Here is a 20,453-nt window from a genome sequence, read left to right as displayed (position 1 = left end):
CAACCAGACAAGGGTGTCCACTGTCTCCACTCATTTTCAAGATAGTGCTTGAAACTGTTGCTAGAGTAATAAGACAGGAGAAGGAAATTAAAGGAGTACTAATTGGAAAAGAAGAGGTCAAACCATCACAGATGATATGATACTACACCTAAGAGATCCCAAAAGTTCCACCAGAAAATGCCTAGAACTCATCAACATTTTCAGTATAGTGGCAGGTTATAAAATCAATCTACAAAAATCAGTACCCTTTCTATATACCAATAACAATCAATTGAGAAAGAATACAGGGAAATGTTCTCATTCACAATTGTTGCTAAAAATTAAAAAAAAAAAATCTTGGAATAAATCTGACCAAAGACACTAAAGATCTCTACAATGAAACTTTTAAATCGTTAAAGAGATTGAGGAAGACACCAGGAGATGATGGAAGGACCTCCCATGCTCATGGATTGGAAGAATTAATATTTGTGAAAATAACCATCTTACCAAAAGAAATATATTCAATGCAGTCCCAATCAAAATCCCCATGACATACTTCACAGAATTAGAAAAAAAAAAATCCTTAAATTTGTATGGAAGCCCAAAAGACCCCAGATAGCCAAAGCAACCCTGAGCACAAACAGCAACGCTGGGGGGATTACTACCAGATCTCAAAGTATACTACAGAGCTATAGTCTTAAAAAGAGCATGTTACTGGCACAAAAATAGACACATAGAGCAATGGAACATCCTTGATGACCCAAATCCAAGTACACACAATTTCAGCCACCTGATATTTGACAAAGGTGCTAAGAACACACAATGGAGGAAAGACAACATCTTCAACAAATGGTGCTAGCAAAACTGGATCTCCACCTGTAGAAGAATGAAACTAGATTCTTATCTTTCACCTTGCACAAACTCAACTCCAAATGGATCAAAGACCTCAATGTGAAACTGGAAACCCTGAAGCTATTAGAAGAAAACATTGACAGTAACTTACAAGATACAGGGGTAGGAAAGGATTTTCTAAATCAGATAGAAGTTGCTCAGGAATTAAGGTCAGCAATCAACAAGTGGGACCTCATTAAAAAGCTTCTGTACAGCAAAAGTAACAATCAAAAAAGTGAAAACACACAGAATGGGAAAAAAAAAATTCCACCCTAAGGTATCACCTTACCCCAGTCAGACTGGCTAGGATCAAGAGAACAAATGATACCAAATGCTGGCGAGGATATGGAGAAAAGGGAATGCTCATCCACTACTGGTGGGATTGCAAACTCATGCAACCCCTATGGGAAACAGTGTGGAGAAAAAACTAAAAACTAAAAATGAACCTACCATATGACCCGGTTATACCACTCCTTGGCACATACCCAAGTGTAGAGACACTTGTATAACCATGTTTGTTGCTGCTCTTTTCACTTTAGCTAAAAGATGGAAGCAACCTAAGTGCCCCTCAACTGACAAGTGGTTAACAAAATTGTAGTATATTTACACAATGGAGTTCTATTCAGCAGTAAAGAAAGAAATGAACCTACCATATGACCCGGTTATACCACTCCTTGGCACATACCCAAGTGTAGAGACACTTGTATAACCATGTTTGTTGCTGCTCTTTTCACTTTAGCTAAAAGATGGAAGCAACCTAAGTGCCCCTCAACTGACAAGTGGTTAACAAAATTGTAGTATATTTACACAATGGAGTTCTATTCAGCAGTAAAGAAAGATGAAATAATGAAATTTGCAGGTAAATTCAGTAGAAACTGTTATACTAAGTTATACTGTTATACTAAGTGAAGTAACACAGACTCATAAAAATAAAAGGCCTATGTTCTCCCTCACCTCTGGTGAGTTTTTTAAAATGTTAAAGGCCAGAGCTATAGCACAACCAGAGAGCACATGCCTAGCATGTGCAAGGCAGGTTCAATCCCCGATGATGTGAAGAAAAGGCTTAAAACTTCTACTGCTCTATAAGTAAACTCAGAATGTTTTAGTAGAAAACTGATCCAACAGCAGATCCATAGTTCAGAGTTTTAAATTATATAAATTAAATAAGCACAGACATTACTTCAATACTATGGCTTTCATAAAGTTATAATCATCTTAGAATAGTATCACACATCAAATAAAAATAAAAAATAAAATGCTCAAAATGTATCTACTTCTACAAAAAAAAGAAATTAAAGTGATTATGATACATTCTAGGCATCCAATATTTTATATTTTTTAAATATTTTATTAATTTTATGTATGAGTGTTTTGTCTGTATGTATGTAAGTGCTGGCAGAGGCCAGAAGAGGATGTCAGGTCCCCCACAACTGGAGTTACAGATGGTGTTCGCTGCCATATGGGTGTGGGAACCAAACCTGGGTCCTCTGCAAAAGCAGTCAGGGCTCTTAAGCACTGAGGCATCTCTCCAGCTCCAGCATCCAATATATTAATATTTGTTGAAAGACTTTTTTTTTATTGGAGACAGGGTCTCTCTGTGACCTCAGCTGGCCTGGAACTCACTATGTAGACCAGGCTGGTCTCAATCTCACAGGGATCTGCCTGCCTCTGCCCCTCAAGTACTCGGACTAAAGGTGTACATCACCATATCTGGGGTAAATTTTTTTTTTAAAGTGTGAAATAGCAATCCCTGGATTTCAATGGGTACAGATATTGCAGATCTGCCTAATGCAGATGACACCAGATAATCTTTCTGGGGAGTCTTTCAGTTTTAACAGCAACAGCATCCTTTACCACCTATCCCATAAGGCCACCTCCACCCAACTTGTCTTCATATCTAAACCATGTACCTTTCAGTTGAAACTGCATCACTATTGGGGCTGGAGAGATGGCTCAGTGGCTAAGAGAACTGACTGCTCTTGCAGAGAACAGGTTTGATTCCCAGCACCTACATGGTGGCTACAAACCATCCTTAACTCCAGTTCCAGGGGAATCAGAAGCCCTCTTCTTCCACAGCACTGCACGACATGGGTGCACTCACATACATGCAGGCAATACCCTCATACAGATAAAATGAAAGTGATCAGTAAAATATTTTTTAAAAAGTGAGTTTCTTTTTTAAAAATATTTTAATTTTATGTGTATGAGGGTATTGCCTGCATGTATGTAAGTGTACCTGTGTTGTGCAATGCCCAGAGGGCAGAAGAAGGCGTCAGATCCCCTGGAACTGGAGTTACAAAAGATTGTTAGCCACTATGTGGATGCTGGGAATCAAACCTGGTTAAGAGCAGCCAATGCTCTTAACTGCTGAGTCATCACTCCAGCCCCACATCACTATTTCTAATGAAGTCTCAGACCATGGTTTGAGACAATCACCAAGAAATATCAGTAGATTCTATTTGGCATTCTCAGGAGGTTTTACAATTTATATGAAACTGAGGCCAGACATGTTTATGGGACACATAATCAAGCTTTCTATATTATTCCCTAAAATTTGGACCAAGTTTCTCAGCTGGGCTTTCAAATTCTTTCTCGTTCCAACTCTCCACTAGGAACTCCTATAACCAATTATTTCTTAAGAATACATTTAAGGGATTGGAGAGATGGCTCAGAGGTTAAGAGCACTGGCTGCTGTTGCAAGGGAACCAGGTTCGATTCCCAGCATCCACATGGCAGCTAACAACTGGGCATTTGACACCCTCTTCTGACATCTGTGAGCACTGCGTGGCATGGGTGCACCCACCAACATATAGGCATTACACTCATATACATTTAAAAAAATAAAATAAAATCAATATCCTTCTAAGTCTAAATCTTCTTCAAAATAGTACAATTTTCACTTTTTAATGAGTCCCTTTCCTTTTACTCTAATACCACTTATTCTCTGTACCAATCCCTTTAGAATATTATCATAACTCTCACTAACTACACCCTTCATTTAACACTGTTTACTGGACCACAGCTAAAAAGTTTATGACTTAAACACAGAAGGTGTAACAAACTAGTTAGCTAGAACAGCATTCCACATTACTCTGTTGAAGAGCTTTTTCTATAGCTTCATAATTTCTTACTGTATCTTCATCTAACAAAAGAGTACAAACTCCCTAAGGGGCCCTGTACTAAGCTTCTTAGTACTGCCAAAGTCAAGCACAGTGAAGGGGAGACAGTAAGTCAATTCTCAAATTAATGAAAGATCATGAAATTAGCTAAAAATGTTAGTAGTCCATAGGCTGAAAAGAATAAAAACAAACATTTATTATATACTATAGAGTAAGAAATCTGGAGTTGGCAACATCTAAATATTGGGAAATTCAGCACAAAAATCCAGATTTCTCACATTTCTTTAGGATAAAAACTGTGAAGTTTGCTGTGTACCCTAAGGGGAAACATGTAACCAAGACACAGCTAGTTACTTTCCCTATTTATGTTACCTATCTGGTACCTTCAGAAGTTCCGATTTATAGCTTTTGATAAGGACCCATAAATTCCTGGTCGGCTTCGTTATTCAAATGATTACCATTTCTACTCTGCAGGCACCATGTTTTCCACTGCCAAACTCATTTGATGTCCCTTATCCAAATCTTGACAAAAAGCACCTATAATGCCCAGTGGTAAAAACAGAAAACACAATTTAGATAAATTACTACTACTTGCTTACAATGATGTTTTGATTTTAAAAACTGAGGTGGGGTGTGCTGGAGATCAAACTCAGGGCTTTGTGCATACTGAGCAAGCAATCCACCACTGAGCTTACAGCCTCAACTTTTTTGAGTCCAAATTTAAAATGTACACCCCCACTGAAATATTATTAGCATAGACTCCTTCAGAGCATAATGTTAACACCAATTCGCAGGCTAATCAGCCAATTAAGGAGTTTATCTCCACAAATTCAACTTAACAAATACTGTGTTGTTTTTTTCCAAAATTATGGGCTGTGCACTGGTTCAGAAAGAGTGCTAAAACCTCCAAATTACCACACCTGTTACCAAGACTTGATTCTACAGTCCTCTAGCTGAGAAACTCTGGAAAATTATTTATTTAAGCCTTCATTTTCTTTTAAAATTTGGACAATAGTATCACTTAAAAGGCTGCTGTGTGACTTAAAGAAATGATGGTATAAAGGTACTTAGAATAGTGCTTAGCACACAATTGGAAAAGCAGCTACCATTTCAGTATTTATATACACAAACAAAAAGTAATAAAACACTAAGATCTCTGAACAAAAATAAGTTTCATTTTATAGGGGAAAAAAAGTAACATAAGCTGGAATATAGGTGGTGCTGTTTGTATAAAGGAGAAGAGTGAAGGGTCCAAGGCGAAATAAGAGAAAAACAAAAGCAGGAAAGAAGTGAAAGTGTCTGGAGACAGCGAAGCTGGAAGGGACAGAAAAGGCAGCAGCAAAGTAAAGGCAGAAAGGGAGGGCCGACCAGTAGGCATATTTTTATTCAAACTGCAAACAGAAACTACTAAACAAACATTGCTAAGGCATGAAAGACACAGAAAAGGCACACAGCACAATCCTTTCCTTTCAGACACTGGACTATCTGTCACAGTTAGTACATGCACATCACTGGTGTACAATATATAAGCAAAGGTCTCTAAAAATTTATGAGAATGCAAAAAACAAGGTTTTTTAAAAAAAAAAAAAAAAAGACACCTGAATAAAACAGGTGCAGAAGTAAAAGAAAGTTGGATTATTTGTTATATCACAAAAATTTACTAGGTAACGAACATGACAGTCTATCAAAAGGCTCCTTAAAGGACCAGTTTGATTCCAGAGCTGGGGAATGGAAGAAACAAGACGATCCTGAACATTTTATGATGCCAAAAAGGAAGAAAGTACTGAAGAAACAAAAGAATGAAACCCACCTGTAAGAGTTCCCAATGTCAGAGCTGCAATAACTTGGCTAAGTGCCGGCTCAGGATGCAGCTCAGTGGTAGAGTACTTCCCTGGCAGCATGCTTGAGACTCGATCACCAGCAACACAAACATAAAACATCCTTGCTGGGCATGGTGAGACACACTTGTAATCCCAGCACTTAGAAGCTAAGACAAGAGGATCTTGGGTTCAGGGCCAGCCTTGGCTATATAGTGACCACAGTGAGTTGGAAGCCAGCCTAGACTACAAAGTCTTGAGAAATCAAGGGCTAAGATATAGCTCAGCACCACAAGCAAAAGAAAAAGAAAACAGGATGACAGTGAGTACAAAGACCCACGAGCACACACTACTAAGATAATGAATGCACAAATAAGAGGGATGAAAACGGTTTTTTCCTTTTTAAAAAAATTTTAGTTACAGGTGCTCGTTAGCCACCATGTGGGTGCTGGGAATTGAACCCAGGTCCTCTGCGAGAGCAGCCACTACTCTTAACTGCTGAGCCATCTTTTCAGCCCTCCCCCCCTTTGTTCTTTGTTATTACAAGCAAAAATGGAAAAGAAAGAAAAAATAAAACACCATTAGAAAACAATAATGCTGGAGCTGGAGAGGTGGCTCGACAGGTTAAGAATGCTGGCTGCTCTTGCAGAGGACCCAGGTTCAATTCCCAACACCCACATGGCAGCTAATAACCATTAACTCCAGTTCCAGGGGATCCAATGCCTTCTTCTGACCTCCACAGGCATTGTACAACATGAGTGTACACTTACATACATGAAGCAATACACTCATATACATAAAAAATAAATAAATAAATATCTAAAAACAGAAAACAATAATGCTAAAATTAATGGGCAAAAGTTTAAAAAGAAACAAGGGTTTCACATGCCCTCAAAATAGTTCCTCGAAACTTTTTATTTACAAAATAATAAATAGCAGCCTATGGTGGAGAACCTGACAGTGCATTAATCAGACAAGAGGAGAGTGAGGCACAGTCACACACTGCCCTCTGATATGCAGACTGCCTCTTCATTAATCTGTCCCAACTATCTGAAAATACCACCAAACTGAGGACAATTCTACATATTTGACAAATACGCTTCAAAAGTGCCCAAGTCATAAAAGACAAGAGGAAGCCAGGCGTGGTGGTGCACACCTTTAGTCCCAAGCACTTGGGAGGCAGAGGCAGACGGATCTCTGTGAGTTCAAGGCCAGCCTGATCCTCTTTAGCCTTGGGTTAATTTGGGGGGGGGAAACATGACCCTTTAAAAAAAAAAAAAAAAAAAAAAAAAAAAAAAAAAAAAAAGACAAGAGCAAAGTAAGGCACATTCACACACTGGAGGAGACTGGGAAAAGATAACAAGTAAATGCCATGTGGGGTCCTGAAACATAAAGGGCAGAGTAGAGAAGCTGATGAGCTCTGAATAAGGCCTAGAGTTTAGTCTGCAGTACAGTCTAGTCACAGTTTTGTGCTAACATAAATGTTTGGTTTTGATCATTATACTATAGTTATATACAATGCTATTAGAGGAAGCTGATATAGTATGTGGGGGAAACTTTTGTGCTATTTTTTAAACTCATAAATCTAAAGGTCAAAACAAAGGTTTTTTTTTTTTTAGCTCACAGATGACAGTTTACTTTATGTAGTATTATTTTACTCCTTTACCTTAGTCGGTGTCAGTTTACCAGCACTATAGACACTGTTTTTAGTGAATGCTCTCTCTGTGCTATGCCAGTCCAATGACACAGTAAAGCTCTAACAAGCTGTTTCCAGAAATAAGCTCCTTACTAAATTTAAATTTTTCCAGGACGAGCAAGATGGCTCAGAGGGTAAAGGCACTTGCTGACAAGTCTGACAACCTCAATTCTATCCCCCAGGACCTACATGGTACAAAGAGAAAACTGACTCCCAAAGTTGTCCTCTGGTCTCCACCTATGCACTGTGGCATGTACACATACACATAATCAATAAATGCCAATTAAATTTTTTTTACCACTTCTGACCTCCTAAAAATGACTAGAAGTCAGAATTCAATCTTTAATTATATAACTTTCCACAAAGCTTTATTTCTAACAGCAGTCAACACGACTATCATTACTTATTGCACAAAAACAGTAACTTAAATAAATTCCTTACCTTCCAACCGCTGCCAGCCTCTCTATAGTATGGGAAGTTATCACAAATCCACTGGTAAATCTCACTTAAAGTCATTTTCTTTTTGGGTGAGCTATTAATTGCAAATGTGATGAGGCTGGCATAACTATAAGGAGGTTTCCCATCTTTGTGCTGTTGAACTTCTTCCTGGTCCAGGGTTGTATTCGGGTCAAGGAGTGCATTCTTCTTAGAAATTCCGGTTCCATGTGCATTTTGTGTAGCATCAGACTTTTGGATAGCTGCTCTCATGGTGAGCTGTGGTAACCAGTCCATAGATGTTAGGCTGCTCTCCAGTTCAGACGTCATCCTGAAGGTAAATAGACTCCTTAGTCAGTATCAAGGAAAGAACCCCTGCTTCTCAAAATATTCCAATATTCTCAAATCTAGGAGTTCCAGAGTGAGGGAAAGCCTGAGTTAAATCTGGAGGAAAAAGATTGAGTATATTAATGACCGAACCAAATATTTAAGGGATCAACATTTCCTGTCTTTTTTATTTCTTTTTCCCTCTTCAAAACATGGAAAACTTGTTGCAAAGATTTTAAAATACAGACTAATACACACATACACACAAAGCGATGCTGATACCAATCTTTCTTTAAAAAAAAGAATGGCTGCTGCCTATCAAGAGCAATGGGATCTTGGCATAAAAGCTCCACCTGCACCCAATTCTGAACTCACCAAAATGCCACAACCCCTTAAAAAACGTGAGTCTACCTGTACCTCAGTTTCTTTAGAGATGTTATACAAAGGAGTGCCAAAAATAAGGCAGAGGCAAGAAGTCAGGAGTGACTGAGAAGCACCCAGGGGTCTGCGTGGAGGAGGAAGGTGAGACAGAGGTGGGAGGAGTGAAGCAGGGCAGCAGGAGGAACAGGAAGACAGCGGGTTGGGGAGCTGGCAGGACAGAGAACCACAGGACACTGTAGAGGGGAAGCGAGGACAGACAGCACCTGGAGACTACTTAAGTAAGAGATCTTAGAACCAGGCGTGGTGGTGCATGCCTTTAGTCCCAGCATTAGGAGGCAGAGGCAAATGATCTCTGTGAGTTCAAGACCACCCTGGTCTACATATCGAGTGCCAGGCCAGCTGGGGCTACAGGGAGACCTTGTCTCAGAAAGACCCCCCCTCCAAAAAAAATTCAGACCACTACCATTCAAAAGAAAACAAAACTCTGCTACGTTAGCACATTTCTAGAACAGAAAGAAGCTGCTCTAAGAATTAACAGTGAGAATATGGAAGGGGGGTTGGCACTTCACACCACAGCAGTTCTCTGGGACCATAAGAGTTGGACAGTGACCTTGATGACAAAGCAGAGAGTAGAGCTGGCTTCAACATGATGCCACCTAAGAAACAGGAACTCCAATCAAAAGAAAATGTTTAGGACTGGAGGCAGAGCTCAGTGGCAGAGCACCTGCCTACATGTAAAAGGCACTGGATTTGTAACCCCAACATGACAAAAAGAGGAAAGAAAAGGAGTGGGGGTCTAGTGACTCCTGTGGTAAAGACAATCCCACATAGGCCTTTCATCCCAAATACTTCCCAGCAAAAAGCAATATAGGGTACTGTGCACAGAATTTGAATTTCCAGGCAACAACAACACAGGCTTGGAAGTCAGTAAGATCAGAATTCAAGTACTGATTCCAGCAGTTTCCATCTGAAAATGTTCACTATCTGTACACTGCAGCTTCCTCGTGTGTAAGAAGCAATAAAAGCACCTAGACTTAAAATACTAAATTGATAAAGCAATAACACATGTAAGAGAAAGTACTCAGCGAATGCTAAATTATCAATCAAGGAGTGTCTTGGGAAGGTACTATAAAACCTGAGTTCCAGGAGGGAGGGAGGGAGGCCGGGGGAAGGAGGAGAGGTGAAAAAGATGGGGGCCGGGGGGTGGGGGCGTGGGAATAGGGGAGAGGGAGGAGAGAAAGAGAAACACAGGCACCTAGAGCCCTATTATTACCTTATTTTTCAAATGCTCTGAACCACAGTTTCACCTTTGTTATCTTTTAAATTCCTCCCTCCTTTTCTCAAACCTGATTTTTTTTTTTTTTTTTTTTTTTTTTTTTTTTTTGCGACAGGGTGTCCTCATAGCCCCAGCTGGCCTGGAAATTGCTATGTAGTCCAGGTTGACCTCAATCTCAGAAATCCACCTGCCTCTGCCTCTACCTCCTGAGTGTTGGGATCAAAGGCAGGTACCATCAGGCCCAGTGTTGAAACCTGAACTTTAAATTCCCCTAAATAGTACCTTCAGAGATCTTAAAGAAACAAACCTAACGTATTATCCTAACATATTATCAGCCAAAACTGCTTATCCTGGGCTGAAGAGATGGTTCAGCAGTTAAGAACACTGGCTGCTCTTGTAGAAAACTTGAGTTTGAATCCCAGCACCCATATGGCAGCTAACAATTGTCATTAACTCCAGTTCCAAAGGATCTGATGCCCTCTTCTGACCTCAGGCGTTGCACAACTGACACGGTGCACTTACATATCTGTAGGCAAAACACTCATGCACATAAAATAAAAATAAGTAAACAAAAAAAATTTTTAATGCTTATTCCCAGCTTGAAAAACATTTTAATGACTTGTAAAATAAGGAGCTAAGCTAATTTCAAGACTATACAATACCAAACTAGTGGGGAAAGTACAGAGTCAGCCCTTCAATTTAAAAATGAAAAATCAAGGGTCCACTGAAGTCAAAGGCTGTTTATACACAGGTAATTAATAGACCCAAAACCCAAGCTGTGTCTTAAAGTTGAGATCTAAACATCGTGGAAAGGGTAAGATCTCCAGTCTTCAAAGATATGCTGTATCCAAATTATACCACGCTGTGCTTCTAATCAGCACTTCTAATAGAGCAAATACTAAGCACTCTATAAAATACATCTCTAACAAACTAAAAAATAGGGGGGAGCTGTTTGTAATTTATTAAGGCTTATATATTCTTGGGAGTAAGGCAGATACTATCAGTGGAGATTACTGATACTTAAGCTAGTGGCTGCAGTAGTTGCCTATCCAGGAAGAATATAAAGATGACCATTAGATTTGGTCAGATCACCAGGTACTACTTAGAAAGGAACCTATTAGTGGAATGGTGCTGACAGAAGTCCATTTGTGTAAGAGAACAGATGGTGGTAAATTGAAAAACAGAATGGAAAGCTCTGAGAAATCTGGTTACGGAAATCTGGTTAAGAAATGTCAGACCCACATTACCTCACCCCATTCCAAAAGCTTCCTAGCTGGCCTCCTGACTCTGATTTCTCACCATCCCTCCCTTGCTAATCACCTCAAGTCCAACGTACACATGCTGAGAAAAATCTAGCAACACTGTTTTCATGTCACTATGCCCAAGTACTTTCAATAGCTTTTTTCTGGTAAACTAAATCTAAACTCTGGTTTCAAATGCTTTAACTTTTATTAATGTTTTACTACTGCTCTAAATTCCCAGAGTAGTTGTAACCTAATTTTGCATTTAACATGCTGTTTCACATGTATAATTATACTCTATACCAAAGCTTTCTAGCCTCATCCCTTTCACACACACATCTCAACTGAGGAGAGTGACCATATACTAATATTTCTTATTCTATCTAATAATATGCCAGGTCCAAGTTACCTGAAAAACAGCATAGTGATTGAATAAGGAATAAGTCTTCTTTCTGAAAAAACCTTTCCTTTCCTCTCTGCCTATTTTTCCTTCAGGATTCAGATCAAACATCTCTCCCTATACAAAGCCTTGCCAATCACTTCTTCCCATTCCCCTAAGCTGAATGAGAGCTTGTTCCTCTAATAAGGCATTGATTAAACAGCATGGGACTTATATTGAAGTCTAATTTTCCTTATTATCACTTAGACCCACAGCTCAGAAAGAAGGAACTTTGCTGACTAAAACAGGAACTAGATACACCTCCCCAAAATAAAATTAGAACATTTAGGAGCAAACCTCATTAAAGGCTAAAAGGAAGAGGCAAAAGAACAGGTTTTCAATAGCACAGCATTAAAGATATTCACAGTATTAGGAAAAAAGTAGGACCCAGAACACAGACTGACACAGAAACATAAACAATTCTACTGGAATACCAGGGGGGTTGGGGGGGCGTGATATGATGAAAGCAAAGACAAAAAGAGCTTGTTATGTTTCTGGTTCAAAGCAAGAGATGGAGGATTTAGGTCTAAAATTCTGAAAGTGAGCAGCATCTGTTTTACTTCAAAGAGCTTCCATAAGAAAAACTTTCACGCAATCAAGAGTTAAAGAGCACCCAACTATGACAACACCCCAGGTATGGTGACTCACACCTGTAAACCCAGCGTTTAGGAGGCAGAGAGGTAGGACTGCTCTGAGTTTAAGGCTATCTCAACACAAAACAAAAATCCCTCAAATGGACATGTGGGCAGGGAAAGAACACCACTGACAGGACCTCACGCATGCTTTTTATTACTTTTTCACACTGCTTTCTTTGACCTCCGTCTGCAACTTTCCTAATTCCGAAGTACTCGAGTAGCAAATATTCACTCAGAAAGTTTTCAAGTTCTCACAAGGAAGCAGCAGAATGGTACAGGTATTGTTGTATACTCCAAACGGAGTCAGAGGAAGACACAAAGGAAAATAAAAAGGCTAATGAGGTTAATGGTGTTGTGACACAAATATTATTGAACCCTCCACTTCAATGCTAGAACTCAGTATTTCACCCAAAGATTTGACAACAGATGAAACCTGCACAATGGAGAATTCAAAAGCAACCTCTGTGACTACCACAGCATTGATTCTTACATATTTCTGATCACATTCATCTCTGGGGACCACTCTGTGCCATCACTCCTGCTGGTCTCTCAGCATGGTAGAAACCAGCAACTGTCATTCAGCGCCTGCTCTTACCTTCCTCCTTAGGAATGCATCCCCCTTTTACCAGGGTAGCACTACACCATATTGCCTGCATATTCCCAGGAATGTGAATATAATTATAACTACTGTTCCAAGAGTCACACTGGATCATTATGATATTGAGAATGGAAGGCACCCACTGAGGTCTGCTTCTGGGTCCCTGTTTTTTTTTTAACTCATGTTACTGTTTAAGACAAGGTTTCACTCTGTAGCCAGGCTGGGCTCAAACTCATAGCAATCCTCCGAATTTAGCCTCCCCTCAAGTATTACAAATGTGAGTGACCACATCCAACAACTCCCTGGACTGCTTCCCTTCCAAAATTTGTGTTTACTATTAGTTTCTAAGAGCAGGTGAATGCAATTCCTAACACAGAGACTCTAGAGTGAAGCAAGTAAGTCTGAAAACTAGTGGCTAAGAAGTACATCAACTGCCACCTGTGGAATTTGGGCAGCAAACCAAGCCACTCAGGCTGTAACAGAAATGCAGGAAAATGTTGAAATGTGTTGGCTCCTTCTTGTCATTTAAGGCAAGGTCCTAAAAGACAAACTTTGATTAGAGTTACAAGCAGAGATAAAATACAGATCCTTGGTTTAAATGGCAGGCCTGCCTATGGCCTAAGTGTCTTACAATTTGAAGCCTTGCAAGAGTCAAAGAACTCTATTGCTTCTGAAATGCAAACAGAAGTACTTGAAGAACTTCAGAACCGCAGTCTTAGCCAAAAAAAAAAAAACACAACACAATGTACTAAGAGTATTGTCTTTTCCTTTCAAACAGGCTTACGAGTCACCCCTCCCTCAGAGCCAGAGGTCAGTGAAGAACATGCATGGGGGAAATTAGTGAACTTATTTTCATAAGCTCTTCCTTCAGTTAAAAAAGGAATCTATCACAGTAGTAATACCAGTAGCAGTAGTAATAATAGTAATACCTGTAGCTGCTCTCAATAAAAAAAAAAAAATCACAATAATATACTTACAACAAACATTGCAGAAGTCTCAAAATTCTGTTTAAAGTTATCTCAAAATTGTAACACTTTCTCAGATATACCACTAGATCTTTGCTTAATGTAATAATTTATGTGTATGAGTGTTTTGCCTGCCATGCATGCAGTGCTCACAAAGGCCAAAAGAGGGTGTCAGATCCCTGGAACTGGAGTTACAGATGGCTGTGAGCTGCCATATGGGTGCTGGAAACTTGACCCCAGGTCCTCTGGAAGAGCAGCAGCCAGTGCTCTTCCACTGAGCTACCTATCCCCTTTAAAACATTTTATTACTATATAACATAGTTAATATTTTGATCTCTATTTCAGTAACTGATTTCCTTTGCAATCTTAGTTCATAAAGTATGAAGATTATTCCAAGACGTGTTCAAGATTGCTGGAGAGATTGCACTGCACCAAAACAAGAAACCCTGAGGAAAGCAAAGAGCGAAGGGCAGAGTCTTCATAACAAAAATCCCACCTGGGGAACCCTTCGGCTCTAATTACATAAAGGAGTAAACACTCTAAAATAAATTTTTCTTAGTTTATTATTTTTATTTTTATTATTTTTATTTTATGTGTATGGTGTATTGGCTGCATGTGTGTAAGTGCACCCATGCTGTACAATGCCTGTGGAGGTCAGAAGAAGGCGTCAAATGCCCTGGAAGTGGAGTTTCAGATAGTTAGCAGCCACCATATGGGTGCTGGGAATCGAACCTAGGTCCTCTACAAGAGCAGCCAGTTCTTTTAACCGCTGAGCCATCTCTCTAGGCCCCCAAAACTAATTTTTTTGAAGTTGTATATACATGATGGGGAGGGAGTGGAAGAAGAGCATGAACAGCAAAATCTTCAATTTCTAAAATAATCCCCGGGCCTATACGAACAAGTGAACTACAGGTATGGCCACAGTGGATGCTAGACAAGGTAAGGATTCTCAGAAGGCCACAGACAATGGCAATCTCCCTGGAGAGCAGAATCAGAGAGCTTACTAGAATTTCAGGGAGTCTCTGGACCTCAGCTGCTGGACTCTACAACTGATATGGACTAGTGTCTACTGGACTGAATACTCGGTGTATTTGCAGTACAGAACAGTCATTCAATAGCCGGGCGTGGTGGCACACGCCTTTAATCCCAGTACTTGGGAGGCAGAGGCAGGCGGATCTCTCGGAGTACAAGGCCAGCCTGGTCTACATAGTGAGTTCCAGAACAGCTGGGGCTACAGGGGGACCCTCTCTCAAAAAGGCCAAAAACAAAACAAAAAAAAAACAGTCATTCAATACTGAAAGCTATTACACATAACATAACAGATACTGACTGGATTACTAGAAATCCTTAAAAAGATAAGCTTGCAAGTTGTTCTCCTTTGTCAGTAACCACAGCACAATGTGTAACAAATGTAACTGAATTCAGCGCTGCACTGTAGATTTAAAAAGCGAGGCACCTTTGCCATCCATCATATAAGTTTTCCTGACCACAGGAAGTCATTACAATATCAGACCCTTTATAAGGTACAAAGAACCTTATAGTTCAAAAAATATCTTAATTTACCAGTAAATTTTCTCAAATAAGCTACCTGACACACCAGTTTAACAATATGGAGAGTCTGGGCAAATATGGTATATACCAATTTTTTCCCCAATTTAAAAAGCATGAAAGATAGACTAACAGATTTCGAGGCTTACTATAAAACTCCAATAATCAAGATGAGGAGTTTTGAAGGAGAGAGAGACACCTCAACAGAACAGACTCCAAAAAGAGACCCACACACACTGTTCTTCAATAAAGGCACCAAGAGAAATCAGTGGGTTAAAAAATGGTATTGAAGTAAATAAAGATGAAATGATGAAATTTGCAGGTAAAAGGATGGATCTAGAAACTGTTATACTAAGTGAAGTAACAGACTCAGAAAAACAAAAGATGTATGTTCTCCCTCATTTGTGGATGGTCTCCTTCATTTGTGGATCCTTATAAGTGAGTGCATATCCTGATGCAACTGCAGGGACCAGGAACATGGAAGGGAAACAGGGAGGTAAAGGTAAAGAAGGAATCTGACCGAGAAGAATAGTAGGATAAAGGTGTTGCTAAGGGAGAAATATGTAAAAAGAGGGTAGTTAAAGGGAAGGCGGGTAGGGGGAGAGGAGGGCTATACAAAGAACTATGGGAATAAAGGGGAAAAAATTCTCCAGTTAAAAAAAAAAAAAAAAAAAAGCCTTAAGCACAGAAGGAACCCTAAGGGGATGGAAGAAAACCCATCCAGAAGCCATTGGGGTGTTAAACGAAAATCCCAGTGTCAGAGGTGGGTTGCCCCCCTATGAGCTGTTGGCCAGAGGGGACCTAGAGGTCCCCAAAACAATAAAGACCACTGCCAATAATGTTGGTTGTACACCAAAAGTGGATGGCAAAACTCTATTGCTGAAGACATGGCATGATGTGAATGCAGGAGAGGGAGAAACCAAGCTGGACTAAGCTCAGAACTCCCTGCCACTGGATGGGTGGCTTTCATAGTGCCAGAAGGCAATATATGGCTGGGGGAGAACTGTCCCCTATAATTCTGCTCAACAACAGACCCCAGGTGCTGCACTATTAACATGCCAAACAAGATCCCCCCCATGCAATCGTAGTGTATCTAGTGTATGTACAACCACCAAATTTTCAATTGGCTATAAAGCCAGCTCCTAGAGGTAGAACACACATCTGGTACTATACACCAGGCCAATCTCCTGTGGCAGGGGAGGATATAGGCCCCAGTGGAGAAGCCACTGCAATTGTTTTGTTAGATGGATATGATGCACCTGTTAAAGTACCATCCGAGCGTTTGTGTTTACACCCACAGGTTAAGTTATGGCAGTCACTGTTTAGATTTTCTTGCTTCTTGCTGTTTGTGTCTTTATAGTAGATGGAATCCCACTGAAATGGGCCAACAGCCCTTGGAAAACAGATGATGCAGAGACCCGAAAGTTCAGTGCCTTGCCACAATGGGAGGAAGATCACCCCACACCTACCACCCCCTCCAAGGCTCAGGGACTTTTGTGGAAGAGGTTGGAGGAAAGAATGTAAGAGCTGGAGGAAGGGGTGGAGTGTTAACTGGAAATGTCCTCCGACCACTATGCCAGCAAGTTATAGTCACACCTCCTTCCCACGCTCATCAGAGTCAATGGAGGAGTCAGTTACCCCTCCCATCCAACCAGTCAACCTTAGCTGCATGTGGGAGAGGGGCTAAGGATATATAAGCCAAGAACACCATGAGGCACCTCTCTTACCATTTTGTGCACCTGCCAGGAAGTCATGGGACCTATATTTGACTTTCCAGAACAGCCATAATGGGGGGCGGGCACTCTTCTGAAAATAAACCCCCACCCTATGCTGTTAGCAATAAACTCATTAGGATTTAAAAAAAGAACAGAGCTAATGGAAACCTTCATTATTCCACCAAAGTTGTCCCCATGTTGTCAAATCCTTTGGTCTTTGATTGTTTATTCCTATTTCCCTCCTTAAACTTCATATTGTGTGTGTGTGTGTGTGTAAAATATAACCTGCTTCAAGTTATTTCTGGAAAAATGTGTTAAAATTTGCCTCTCTTTGGAATAATGATCTTAAAAATGGTATGAAACAACTGGTTTATCTGTATGGGGAAAAAATTAAAAATTATTTACATCCTATTCACAAACCTAAAAAATGAATAACAGGCCTAAATAGGTAATCAAAAACTATAAATTTACAGATGAACTCAAATGGAAACATTTGATGAGGCAAATAATTCTCAGCCGCCATCCCCACCCCCCGCCTCCATAAAGTGAACGAAATTTCATCAAAATATAAAATTTTCTATTCTTCAAACACAGTCAAAAATGAAACTGGGGGCTGGAGAGAGGGCTTAACGGTTAAGAGCACTGACTGCTCTTGCAGAAGACCCAAGTTTGATTCCCAGCACCCACATGGCGGCTATGAACTGTCCTTAACTCTAGTTCCAGGGGAATCCGAAGTGCTCTTCTGACCTCCGCGGCATTGCATGACACAGGTGCACTCACATACACGTAGTAAACAATACACTCATACACATAAAATAAAAATAATAAAATACTTTTTAAAAAAAGATACCATAAGCCACGAACTGGGCGGGGAGGGGGAATCTATAAAGCAAGCTTTTTTTGTTTTGTTTTTTGATTTTTTGAGACAGGGTCTCCCTGTAGCCCTAGCTGGCCTGGATTCACTATGAAGACCAGGCTAGCCTCAAACTCACAGAGATCTGCCTGCCTCTGCCTCCTGAGTGCTGGGATTAAAGGCGTGCGCCACCACGCCCAGCTTTTAAAAAAACTTGCATCTAGAAAATATAAAGAATTCTCATAACTCAGGAAGAAAATAAATCCAACTTTTTTTAATGGGTAAAATACTTGAATGGGTACTTGAACAAAGAAGATGTATGGTGGCACATGTCTTTAATCCCAGCACTCGGGAGGCAGAGACAAGGAGGATCTCTGTGAGTTCAAGGCCAGTCTGGTCTACATAGTGGGTTGCAGGCCAGCCCCACTACAGGGAGACCCTGTCTCAAAAACACCAAAAGAAAAAAGAAAAAAGGAGCTGAATGAGAGCTTTCATCATCTGCTTCCTGGTTGCATGAGCAGCTGTATCCTCCAACTATGAGCCAAAATAAAGCTTTCCTTTCTTTTGTCAGGTACTTTGTCACAAGAAGCTCCCTGTAGTCCCAGCCACCACCATGCCCGGCTTAACAAAAAAGTTTTAACACACACACACACACACACACACACACACCCCGAAATTCTTTCCTACCGGAAACCAATACTGGCTTCCACTTAGAAAAGCCAGTGACAGGCTAGGCAGTGGCAGGTGAATCTCTGTGATTTCAAGGCCAGCCTGGGGCTACAGGGAGACTCTGTCTCAAAAAGACAAAAATCTCTGTGCCCAAGATTAACTGTACAGAATATTACAAAATCAAAAATCAAGTAAAGATGCTGTTGAGACTCTGATGCTATTGAGCTTCTCTGTGTATGAACTGATAGATTTATAGCTATATTCACAACAAATTCTGATTCTAGATTACTACACAAGCACACCGTAAAGTATGGATCCATTTCAATTCTATAACTTTATCAAGCAAAAGTAAGGCAAGTATGCAACTTGATCCTATTACATAAAGCCTTAACCTAAACATAAATGTTCATACAAAACAATTTAAAAATCTCAGTCAAGCTGGGTGTGGTGGCACACACCTTTAATCCCAGCACTCAGATGCTGAGGTAGCCAGATCTCAGCCAGTCTGGTCTATATAGTGAGTTCCAGGCCAGCTGGGGCTATGGGAAGACCTGGTCTCAAAAAACAAAACTGTCAATAACCTTAATATATATTGTTTCAGCATATCCCATACTAAAATATCTTGAATGAAATCTATTCAGTGGAAGATCAAAGTCTACAAAATACCCTGATTAAACCATATCCAATGTTTTAAGTATTCAAAAAAATGAGGCCTCCTATCATACTAAGAAATCACTACTAAGTCAAATGAGTTCTAGAGCAGTTCTGAGAGAAAACAAATTGACAGGTTTTATTATTATTACTATTAGTTGCAGAATTATAGAGGTTATAGCTGCCACTTGTCTGCAAAGGGAGGAAGAAATCAAGCTAAGTGGATGGAAAAGGCATTCTCATGGGAAGAAATGCCATAATGGCATGAAGTTTTTCAGCAGCTCTAATCTGCTGAATGCCAGTGCGCAGAATCTAAAGGGCACCCTCGCTGTTCATTTTTCTTTGCTGTCATTCTGGAAAACTAGAATCTGTCTCAAGCTGACAAAGTCCTTCTCCTCACATTCATGGTTCACAATTTTGTCTCTCCTCTATTCATCTCTGCTCCAGTCACCGGCCAGCACAATGTTCCTCACACATACAAGAGAAGCCACCTGCTCTGGCAATTCCTGGACTCCCTCTACCAAATACATGCTCTTCACTCAAATGTCTCCTTTTCCCTGGGTTCTTTTTATCCTGCTCGAAAGAACACATTCCTCTAGTTCCTGTCTCCTGCCATTTGTGTCATTCTTAGTCATCAGATAGCTAACAGATCGGTCTGCTTACTTTGCTTATTAATGTCCCTCTATCAGAATGTATATTCCATGATTTTAGGGCCTTGTCTACTACGTTAGAGCAATGTCTGACAACATATTCTCTCCATGTGCATTATAATGAGTAAGTGACTCTGCTGACTGCAACAGCTCCTCGGAACTAGTCACTGTGACTGGCATCTCCTATTTCAATTTGAGAGTCAATCAAAATTAAGTTTAGGTTTCTTGTCAAAACATACTCTTGGAACCACAACTGCACTCAGAGAACGATAATTCTGCTCCAAGATTAGAACATGGAAATCTAAACAAGCAGGAAAGTGTCACTTATCTGCTTATCCACTGGACTTCATGTGAGATTGGATTTACAAAAGGGATTTGATGGCCTCAAAAATCTGAAACCACTCAGCCTGTATAAAACAACCTGTTTTCTACTTTTCACATTTCACCAGTTTCATTTACAGGAGAAGAAGATAATCTAGATAATATGTTTATACCATTCTTCAGAAACAAGTTTAAATCAGTTTTTTTCAAACCTGCTTAATCTGCTACAAAAGCAATCAGAAGGTTT

At 40.1% G+C, this 20,453-nt stretch overlaps 1 protein-coding gene across 2 annotated transcripts in view; it reads right to left on the bottom strand.

Annotated features, from left to right (window-relative positions):
- Foxj3 (forkhead box J3) overlaps positions 1–20,453 on the bottom strand; it is a 127,697-nt gene that overhangs the window by 81,556 nt on the left and 25,688 nt on the right. For both annotated transcript variants that reach the window (XM_008835412.2, XM_008835413.2), the window contains exon 3: positions 7,944–8,268. In XM_008835412.2, the coding sequence (XP_008833634.1) occupies positions 7,944–8,268 (325 nt within the window). The remainder of the gene's footprint in view (positions 1–7,943; positions 8,269–20,453) is intronic.

The sequence above is a fragment of the Nannospalax galili genome, unplaced genomic scaffold (assembly GCF_000622305.1).
Source record: "Nannospalax galili isolate Female #2095 unplaced genomic scaffold, S.galili_v1.0 scaffold577, whole genome shotgun sequence".
Lineage (NCBI taxonomy): Eukaryota > Metazoa > Chordata > Mammalia > Rodentia > Spalacidae > Nannospalax > Nannospalax galili.
Note: the sequence above shows the minus strand (reverse complement) of the source record. Positions and strands in the feature narration are given on the sequence as shown.